The 11,366-nt window shown below is 42.0% G+C and overlaps 1 protein-coding gene across 1 annotated transcript; it reads left to right on the top strand.

Annotated features, from left to right (window-relative positions):
• The first annotated feature begins 565 nt into the window (after positions 1 to 565).
• On the top strand, positions 566 to 9,820 carry LOC126484703 (uncharacterized). The gene is made up of 3 exons (XM_050108298.1): positions 566 to 701; positions 1,893 to 2,221; positions 9,767 to 9,820. The coding sequence occupies exons 1-3, from the start codon at positions 566 to 568 to the stop codon at positions 9,818 to 9,820; spliced, it is 519 nt and encodes a 172-aa protein (XP_049964255.1).
• The last annotated feature ends 1,546 nt before the right edge of the window (positions 9,821 to 11,366 follow it).

Genomic DNA, 11,366 nt, shown 5'->3' on the forward strand with positions numbered 1-11,366 from the left:
TTCGGAAAGGGATAATCTCCACAGGTGTGACCCCTTTGTGCTCCTGGTAAAAAGCGTCCAAGATCTGAAGTATAGAAGGCTTCGATATGGGTGTAATAATGTAATAACGACACACTGTACTACTTGCATGTGAACATCACATTTCCACTGCAAGCTAGAAACAGTCGAGAAACCTTCACGAATGACAATGTTTTACTTGGCTCGTCATGACGAGAAAAACATCTCAGTGGTAGCATATACAGTATCAGCATTAATAAGCTAATTATGTAACAGGATACACAAATGAATTAGTGGTCTGTATTATTCCGAAAGGATGAGTATCTTTGAAAATGTGCGGCGATTTGATATATTTAATTTATTGAAAAGTATTTCAGACAACGACAGGCAACAATCATGACAATGTTTTTCGAACGACGTGAACTCTTCCACAAGGCACACCTGGCTAGCCTCTGCATTCTTGTCGCGTTTATTATTCACGGCTACTGGCAGTACACAGGCTATTCTGCTGTGCAGCGGGCGTTGTGCAGTGGACGTTGTGCAGTGGATGAATAGTTTACTTCTCACCATGGCAGAAGAAAAATTAATAGAGGCAGTGAGGGAACACAGAGAGCTGTATGACACAAAACACGCAGACTACATGAAGGTCAAACTCAAGAACCGGATTTGGAGTGATATAGCAAAGGATTTGAATTTGAAAGACGGTAAGTACTGCAATATTTATTTCACAATTTTTTAGTTAATACATATCACTGTGTACTTCGTTTGAGCACGTAACCTGTGGAGCACAATAATGGTACAATAATTGGAAGTTGCTATATTGTCAGTAATTACCAAGCAGAACTGACTGATGTTGCCATGGAACTGCTCCGCAAGTGTTGAAATATTGAGTGAAATTTTTCCTCACTTTGAAGGCAGTTGATGAAGTCCTCTTCCTGTTCCCTTGCACACGAAGTAACTGAGTTGCTGGCAACGGTTCGATGTTATTTAAATCATCTGCAACTACTACCGAAGATCGTAAATAGTTGTGCAGAACGCAGGCTGCTTTTACAACATCTTTCACTGTGTCGACTTTGGTTTCAAATGGTTTCCTGAACACACGGAAACGTGATGATAGTATACCGAAAGCACATCCCACAGTTCGTCGTGCTCGAGAAAGTCTGGCATTGAAGACCTGATGTTCGTAATTGTCGGTAACCTGTCTCTTGGGATATGGTCTCATAATGTTTTCCGACAATGGGAAAGCTTCATCTCCCACAAACACATACGCCATTGGATCAGAAATTGTAGGTATTAGTTCAGGAATGGGAAGTAATAACGTGTTTTTTCTCATTTTCTTGGCCAACACACTGCTAGCAAATACATGTCCATCGCTGAATCGTCCCATTGCGCCAACATCAACGGTGATAAATTTGTAATCTGCGTCAACCGTCGCCATCAAAACGATGGAGTATGTATGTTTACAATTAAAGTACAATGATCCGCTTTTGCCAGGTTTTTTAATAAGAACATGTTTTCCACCGACTGCACCAACGCAGTGTGGGAATTGCCATCTATGTTCAAACCGTGAAGCGACTGATTTCCATGTCTGTGTTGTAGGTTCTGCTAAATACTTTGGTTGCATTTCTTTCCATACAGCGATAGCTACTTCTTTTACAATATTAGATACAGTTCGATCTCCCAAGAGATAGTTATACACAATACTTTTGTAGTTGTCACCGGAGGCTAAATATCTTAAACAAAACGAAAGTATAATGTTAATGTGGAACGATAAAAGTAGATTGAAAATATGTCTTTATCCAAACACTATAAGTTAATACTGCTTATCTTTAGTTTGTCTATCTATATGGGACAACATTAATGCCTTATTAGTTATACGTTGTTAATTATTGCAGGGGAAGAGACAAAAAATTCGTGGCTGAAGCTGAGAGGCAGCTATCGAGGTGCACGACGACGACAGGTGAAATATATGAAAAGCGGAGCTGCTGCTGAGAATAGCAAGCCGTGGAGATATCAAAACCAGATGTCATTTCTTGAACCTTTTATGACAGCTGGTCCACGTGATAGTAGTCTAGGTGATGATAGTGATCAGAGCTCGCAAGCTACAACTAAAACATCAGCAAGAAGTGATACACTGGAAACCGAGGAATTAGAAGATAACACCTCACTCGACAATGAGGCGAATGAGCAAAGTCAAGATATTAATAACAACGACAGCAACGAAGTATCTAGTAGGAGCATAGGAACGGAGTGCATAGCACATCACACCGCTACTTCAACTCCAGTTATTCAAAGAAATCAATCAAGGAAAAGAAAACAGGAAGGCGTTGTAATTCTGCTAAAACAATCACTGCAACAGCGTGAGGACAGAGCAAGACAAAGAGCAGAAGAAAGAAGAGCGTTGGAGTCACACTGTATCAAAGATGACCCTCTTTACAATTTTTTTATCTCTGTGTATCAGCTGACTAAAAACATGCCTCAAAGTTACCAACACAGAATCAGAGGTCAACCTTTCCAGGCTGTGTCACTTGGAGAAGAAGAAATAATGAACGTAAGGAGCCAGACACCTTCGATGTCATCTTCTTCAAATAATTCAGCGCCATACAGTACAGCACCTTTTTCTCACTCTTCATCGCCATATACATCGACTGATTCAGACCAACAGACAGGGTCTCACAATTCAGAACAGCAGCAGATGGAAGATTTGAAGGTCGACACAACTGAATCCGGTTTGTCTAATATCACCGATTTTGTTCACCGTTTTCAAGAAATCTAATGGGACCATCACAATTATGTTTGCTTAAGACTTTAATTCTTTTTTGTATCAGCATTTAGTGTATTTTTCGTTTTCTTTTCTGGGTAATTTTCGCTGCACCGATCCAGATTTCATTAATTATAAATTAACATTCTTTGTTTATGAACATGTATTATTGCAATAAAACACTAACAAGAGAAATTTGGTAAAAAAATTTTAAAAACCCACTCCAGCTAGCAGAACGGTTTTTTTTGTCAAGGTGAAATTCGCTTAAGACCTAGCTTGTATTGCAGTAAGTTGCGTGAAAAGTGTACGGGGTGCTGCAATTCGTTGACAAAATTAAGTTATTTCCTGGTGCCCTCGGCGAATCTGCTTTGGCAGAATTGCAAAGAAAAACAAAAGGATTTTTAATGCTTCAATAGTTAAGAACCACTTATTAGGTTTACATTTTTCTTATTCTAATCCGTAGATATATTCTATGGCTAAGTTCTAGTACATAGTTTGTTAATTTAGATATCACAGTGAGTAAGCAGTTGCGAGGAAAGTGCAAGTCCGAAAAAATTCTCCAATCAATGCGCTCTTTTGCAGTACGCCGACTAAACCATAAGAGCAACAGAACTTGATTCAGTACTGATTTGTAGACCTCAAAAAGACTACTAAATAGTATACAAAAGCATATGTTTACCTTTTACAACAGTCAGACTCGACATTTTTGTGTTATATAATATTGTGCGAGGCACCTTCCTAATACAAAAATGGCCATTGCATTTCAACCGTGAAAGATAAACGTATGCTCTCGACGACTTTTATTTAGACTGTTTGAGTTCTGGTACTATGTACCTTGATGTAGATCATATGCTTTAGGCATAGTATAACTAGAGAGCCTACTGATAGCAAATATTTTTAGTTTGTGTGGCCGGTTAAAAGACGGCTGAGCGTAAGCATAGCTAAGATAACGCCCGATTAAACCAGATTTCAAACAAAAAACACCATTAAAATCAATCCGTTAGTTTCGGCGCTATGATGCCCTCCCTCCTCCGCGCTCACACACACACACACACACACACACACACACACACACACACAAACACACGTAGGAGTCAAACTCATATAACACCCATCGATTCTGTGTAAGGGAGCTGAAAATAAAATGCCTAGACACAAGGGTGCAGCATTTTATAATTCCTTAGATAAAAAATTAATGTCAGCGTTCATCACTTACCTCAAAAATACTGCCAGTTTTTGTTCAGTAGCAATCGGCTCCTGTGCATTACACCCACTTGAATCAATAGCGTGCTTTACTATCCCATGTACTTCAGAAAACTGCTTTCTGGTCATTCTGAAGTAATTCGTGAAATCAGTGTCACTCATCTTGGTCGTAGTTTGAAATTGTCCACATGTTTTTCTTTCATACAAAGTATATTTATTTGTGGATTTGAATTTTTTATTTATTAATGAATAAAGCAACACTTCTTCTTCAGCGCTAGTATCCGAATCTGATTCGGAACTCAAGTCTAACAATAACATCTCTCTTACTCGCGACACACACATCGTCAGTCTGACAAGCAGTAGGCCGGTATTCGGAGTCTGGCACGCGCGTGTCACACCGACTAGGGCACACTCGTCACATACGCGTCTCAATATGCGCAGGACCACGCGACACGTGTCGAACGCGCGCGCCGCTCGGCAAAATCGTGTCACGTCACACGTGCTATACTCGTCTCAATTTGCGCCTAGCCATCATGCACACAGTTCACAGAGACACGTGCCGTACGTGTGTGGAGGAGCCTTGTCGTGTTGAAAAATGTCATCACAATACTCTCGCATGAGAAACAACACACTAGAGGATACGATGTCCGTGACATACCATTATGCTGTCAGAGTTCCTTCAATCACTGTCGACTGTGATCTGAAGTAGTAATAGCCAATGGCTGCCCACAACACGATGCCAGAAACAGCACTGTAGTGCCTCTTCGAAACATTGAAAAAATGGCGCCTCTCGCCAGGTCGGTGCCACATTCACCAGCGACGGTCACCTGGAGCAGTGCAAAAACGCGATTCATCACTGAACACAATGCAACGCAATTCGTCACCAACCCGTGCTTCCAGAACACGGCAGCACTCCAGACGTCGCCGTTCGTGGTGTGGCGTCAATGTCAGGCCACGCATGGGACGGTAATTCCTTACTCTGGCAGCTGTTAGTCTGCGACCAATGGTGTGGGACGGTACAGAATGGCCATTACTTGTTCTCGGATGGTACGCGCGGGTTCCAACTTGCTTTGTGCAACATACGGCGAGCCTCCCCTGTGGTGGTCGCACGTGATCGACGAGAACCATGTCGACAATTACGCGTGTCCTCGCGTTCCCACGCAATTGAACTGGGCGTCACTATCGCATCCGAATGCAGTGCGTGTTTTCTAATTACCGTAAATCAGCCTTGTATTAAAGGAAGAGGGCCTCAGTTTTAGTTACTAGAGAAAATTTTACAGAGACGACAGTTTGTTTCCAGGTCGACCAGACAGCCCAAGAAGACTATCACTGTGAGCGGAAGGCATGACTGAAGGGGAAGAAGGCGGCCCGAATTTAATGCAAATAAAATGAAAATAAAAAGGATAAAAAATAAAAAGATTAAAACAAATTGGCGCATCCGGTAAGCATCAGACAGCAGATGTGGAGTTGTAGCGTTTTAACTCAATCTGTACCACGATCATTCCTGTCACATACCGCTACGTCCACCTCTGGCAATTGTTTGTAGAGACGAAAAATATCTAGATCCACCTTTGTTCCGTGTCGTCATTAAACTGCAGACTGCGACGATACAGCTGTGGGGACGGTGTAAATATTTTTCGTTTATTTTATTTTATAGAGATTAAAACCACAAATCCTTTTTGATTCCAAATCTCTCTCTTACATTACATATTTTCAATGCACGAAGGTGATCTTTGTTGTGAGTGTTTGTGCATCAGTCGAGAACAAACTGTCGATCCTGTCCAGTATAGAGAGGTTACGTGACAGTTTAGCGTGTCCGCTCGTAATTTTCGTGTGTCACGAATCTGCTAAAATGTCGAATATGCCGTACGAACTGCTATAATACGGGCAGCTGGAGTCGTTGGGCGGGGGAGGAGGGGGGAGGGGGGAAGGGTGACTAATGAGTAATAGGTGAGCTATGTGGTCCATCCCAATACACAAGGACTGTTTTGCTGGAAATGTGGATAACGGTTGTGTACTCGCAGTCGAAAAAATCTACGAATGACATTAATATCAGCCTCTGTGATAAGTGGTTGTATGAGGAATATAACGATCACTTTGGATAATCATCATCTCGTGTCAGACCACATCGAACGTAGTGAAATGAGAATGATTAACACAACTAGTGTGGCAGGAAAATTACGTATTTTGTAATTTATAATTGGCAGTGTTTGAGGTATGCAAGCCCTGTCAGCTTCACCTTCGCTAGTACCTGATCGCTCACCTTCCAAACTTCACTGACTTTCTCTTGCATACATGTGGGACTATCCCTCCAGGAAGAAAAGACACTGCGGAGACTTGGCTTAGCCACAGCGGGGGAGGGGGGACGCTTCCGGAATGAATTATCACCCTACGGCAGAGCGTGCGCGGACTGAAAACTCCTGGCACATTAAAACTGTATGCTGGAGCTGGACTCCAGCCGGAGGCCTTTGTATATCGCGGGCACTTGCTGGAAACATTACGTTACGTTACGTTCTCTCTCTTCCAGGTGGGCTAGTGCCATAAGGTATGCAAAAAAGTTTTTGTGAAATTTGGAAGATATAAGACGAGGTACTGGCAGAAGTAGAGCTGTGAGGTTGAGTCGTGAGCCGTCCTTGGATAGCCCGACGACAGAGGACTTAAATGCGAAAGGCAATGTTCCGAGATTAGAGTCCCAGTCTGGCAGACAGCTTTAATTTGCAACGAAGTTTCAGGTCACGAAATAGCCTGAAAGTGGTTCCCAGAATAGTCTGACAAGCATTTAAATGTGAACTGCTGAGTAGTAATGTAGATGCAGAACAGCGGCAACGCTGGGTGGAGGGGGGTTCGGGGTTAGCACTATGTCCGCAACACGTATCCCTGTTCCAGAACGAAGCCCACGGTAATAACGTGCTACTGCCGCAGAGCTCCAACCCTTACCCCCTCCCCTCCCCCTCCCAAAGAGCTCACTGCCAGTGCACAGTCTACCATGAGAACAAGGGACGACAGCGACCCTAGAAGGATACTTGCCGTCGCGTCAACACATCCCACAACAGTACGGTACAGGTGATATTTCGGTGGCTTAAGACAAATAGGGGGATGTTTCCTTTTCAACGGCACAGCCGATTGCTTTCCTCATACGTACCTTGTCCGAGAATGCGCTCCATTTCCAATAATGACGTTGTCAATGGGACGTTGAACGCTTCCCTTTCATCCAGTCCGTCAACGCGTCCTTGTCTAACAGTTCATACTGTTTTAAGTAACTTGTCCAACTGTCCTTTTCGATCTATGCACAGTCTCCTCGAAGGTACAAACTTGTTCTTCCAATACAGCTATACACTGAGGGGACAAAAGTCATCGCATATCGTAAGCACATATACAGATGGCAGTGGTATCACGTACACGGTGTATAAAAGGACAGTGTACTGGCGGAGCTGTCATTTGTACTCAGGTGATTCATGTGGAAAGATTTCTTACGTGATAATGGCCTCACGAATGGAGTTAATAGACTTCGAACGCGGGATGGTAGTTGGAGCTAAAGGATTGGGACGTTCCATTCCGGAAGCCGTTAGGGAATCCAGTGTCTTGAGACTGCAGATTCAAGAGTGTATTGAGAATACCAAATTTCAGGCATTACCTCTCACTAAGGACAACACAGTGGCAGACGGCATTCACTTAAAGACGGAGAGCAGCAGCGTTTGCGTAGAGCTGTCAGTGCTAACAGAGAAGAAATACTGTGCGAAATAATTTCAGAAATCATTGTGGGATGTACAACGAACGTATGCGTTAGGACAGTGCGACGACATTTGGCTTTAATGGTCTATGGCAGCAAACGACAGACGCGAGTGCCTTTGCTACCAGCATGACATCGCCTGCAGCGCCTTTCCTGGACTCGTGACCATACTGGTTCAATCCTACACGTGTGGAAAAGGGTGGCCTTGTCAGATGATTCCCGATTTCAGCTGATAAGAGCTGATGGTAGGGCTCGAGCGTGGCGTAACCCCACGAACCCATGGAGCCAGTCGTCAACAACGCACTGTGCAATCTGGTGACGGCACCACAATGCTGTGAGCGGTGTTTACATGGAATGGACTGAGTCTTCTAGTCCAGCTGAATCCATCATAGACTGTAAATGGTTATGCTTGGCTACTTACCCTTTGCAGCCATTCAAGGACTTCATGTTCCCAAACAACGATGTGCCAAGTCACCAGGCCACAACTCTTCGCTATTGGTTTGAATAAAATTCTGGACGATTCGCGTGAATGATTTGGTCACCCAGATCGCCCGCCATGAATCCCATCGAACATTTTTGTGGGACGTAGTCGAGAGGTCAGTTCGTGCACAAAATTCTGCACCGGCGACACTTTCGCAGATATGGACGGCTTTAGAGGCAGTGTGGCTCAGTATTTCTGCAGGGGACTTCCAACGACTTGTCGAGTCCATTCAAGGTCGAGTTGCCGCGCTACACCGGCCACGAGGAGGTCTGACACGATATCAGGAGGTATCCCACGACTTTGGTCGCCTCAGCGTAATGTAGTGAAAAAAACTGTATTAATTGAGGCAGATGTCTTATTAAATATTTATTTATTTTCATGAACTAATTTGGAGACTTTCGGGCTATTTTGCAAAGAATTCGTGCAGAATTTTACAAATTCATACTTGTAGGAAGATTTTCGACACTGGACGTTGCTCCACTGTCACAAGAAATAGGAGTCACTTTGATGTATCTCCTCGTCTGTTAGTTGTTTGGCGAGTTGAGTTGAAAATTGCATTCGTCTCTTTACTGTCGCGCTGTGATGCTTAGCATCTTTACGAACTACAGCTCGTCGGCTGTCCTTGTCTTTTATGACAAATATGCAAAGTATCTGAAATCCAATAATATTACGCACTGTCATTGCCTGTGAACTACAGAGCCCAGCACCATCCACTGTCACTCACTGTCTGTTACTGTTTCTTCGTAAAAACTGAATGTGAACAGAAACCGGCCAGCATCCAGGATGTGCAGTAAAATTAAGGTACAGTACAAACATCTTCACTCGAATATAAAACACTTCATTGCTTTTTTCTATATTAATATCATTTAAATTCTCACACAAAAAGGGCGGAGAAACAGAAAAATAAATAAATTAATTAAATAATTTTAATTTAATGAAAGAAATAAAATTGCGATCTCTCGTGAATTTTTAATTATTCTCTACCGTGTACCGTATTTGCACGAAGAGAAATTGAACTGGGGGAAAAATTATCCTTTGCTTCCATTGCAACGTAGCAGACACTGCTGGGAATATAAAATCCTGGCCTGATTGGATCACACAGAGAAGTAATGAAGATGAACTTTCCTTTACTTTTGCTTATTTCTGAGCATGTAAATTTTCGGAGTCCCAGTCATGCATTAATATACATTATTAAACAAGTTTGACTTTGAAATCTTTTTCAGAAGCATTATTTAGATGGTTATGCCTCTTCTAATTGCGGCTAATTACGTATGGCGGAGTTCGCCAGAAAAAGTATGTAATTCAATGAGACAATGAACGAGAATTTATCTCTCAGAGTTTGTCTTCGTCTGCGTAGAGACGAAGACAATTGAACGCTCAAAGTGTAAAAACTATGTCGTTGTCTTGCAACGGACTGCAGAGGGCAATATCTTTAAATTATATTCTACTAAAATGAAATTATTACGCTTGAGACGTAAAAACTGTAACTGATATACAACTAAATACATTGTACTAAACTTGTATTAATACATTGTATGCCAGAGGAACGTAAATAAAAATCGCTAGTGTAATATTTAGTTGTGTTTTGCTGCAGAAAAATGTAATATTGCAAGTCAAAGGGAAAAGTGGTGAAAAATACCCGCGCTAAATGGAGATATACTTCAAAAATAGGAATGCAGAAACCAGTAGCCTGACGAAAATGCAATCACTGGCTTTGTACGAATGAATAAAAGGGAATGCATGTGGTAAGATAACTACCCAGTTTTAGTAAATGTAAAGACAGATTTGAAACACTCAACGTAACGTGACATCTGTTCCTGCACTTTCATGTGAGTTTGCCGATCTATGGGAACATCAAACGGCATTCATAGCGGTTGCTGGATAAAAGCAAATTTAGCATGTGTATTATTTGTCAGATCTGAGTAGCGCCCACGCTGTGTGCTTACAGATCTAATTAAAAAGGTACAATAAAAAATTATCTTCCTACAAAAATTGTGGATTTTGTTGGTGATAAATGAGTCATCTCACTAGAAATTAACTGATTCAGTAGCACTTACGTATTCGCGGTATCAACGACGTCAGATGCTATGCAACCACTGGATGAATTTTACGTTGACTGTACTACCTGTAAACCGCAGCTACGATATTCCCTGTATTTGAAATAACTTCTTCTCTCCGCCGCGGACGTCAATTCTCTTCGAAGCCCCCCCAAACTGATGCAGACAATTTGTATTCAAATGAAACATCGAACCCTGTGCAAGGAAAATTGTTTTGTTTTTCTGCATCCAGAATTCTCGCCCATGACGCTCGTACTTTGGTAAATTGATTTAGTAAATACTTTGCAAACTTCGTAATCAACTTTGTAGCCGCCAGCAAATTGTTTAGCCAAATGTTCTGAAGGTATTGTAATCAGTTTTATATTGGGAGAAGAAAGGAAAAATGTGGACATTTAAAAGCACCCAGCGTGCTCCTGACATTTACGTAAATTTTATTTCTGCCAAGAGTTGTTCTGTGCGTTCCGTATCATCCCTTACCGTCAAGAGTAGATGTTTGCGTTTTTTCTGCAAGAGCGTAGCATTATGTTTCATTCAGTTCCATGTGCTATGGGAAAATGAAAGGTACTCCCTTGTCATGGGATTTGCAGCAGACTATTATGTTAATACTGAATTTTGTAAGTTCTTAGTTTGTATAGGAACACGTGAGGCAGTACTCGCATTACGACCTATCTTAGAAGACAGATTGGTGTAAGACAAATCTAGATTTAAAGCGTCTGCAGATTCAGAAGAAGCATTTGACAAAGTTGATTGGCAAACACTAACTGAAATTCTGTCGAAAGACATGAAAGCGGAGCAGCAGTTGAGAAGGGAGTGAGACAGGGCTTTAGGCTACCCACCAGGTTGTTCATTCTGTACACTTAGAAAGCAGTAAAGGAATCGAACACAAATTGGGAAAGCGTGCTTAAATACAGAGAAAACGAATAAAGACTTTCAGATCTGCCAGTGACATTGTAATTCTGTCAAGAGGTCAGAGACGGCAATAGACCTGGAAGATCAGACAAATAGTTTGGGAAGTGTATTGAAAATAGGTGACAATTTGAACATCAACAAAAGGAAAACAAGGGTATGGCAGTGTAGAAAAATTGTGTCAGGTGATGCTGTACGAATAATATTAGGGAATCAGACTTTAAATGTTGT

Source organism: Schistocerca serialis, chromosome 6 (genome assembly GCF_023864345.2).
Source record: "Schistocerca serialis cubense isolate TAMUIC-IGC-003099 chromosome 6, iqSchSeri2.2, whole genome shotgun sequence".
NCBI lineage: Eukaryota > Metazoa > Arthropoda > Insecta > Orthoptera > Acrididae > Schistocerca > Schistocerca serialis.

Excerpts from the sequence above, each read along its gene's own strand:
- LOC126484703 (XM_050108298.1), top strand. The coding sequence starts at position 566 with ATGGCAGAAGAAAAATTAATAGAGGCAGTGAGGGAACACAGAGAGCTG. Across the intron at positions 702-1,892 it reads GGATTTGAATTTGAAAGACG|GGGAAGAGACAAAAAATTCG; the intron begins GTAAGTACTGCA and ends TAATTATTGCAG. Across the intron at positions 2,222-9,766 it reads ATAACAACGACAGCAACGAA|AAAAATGTAATATTGCAAGT; the intron begins GTATCTAGTAGG and ends GTTTTGCTGCAG.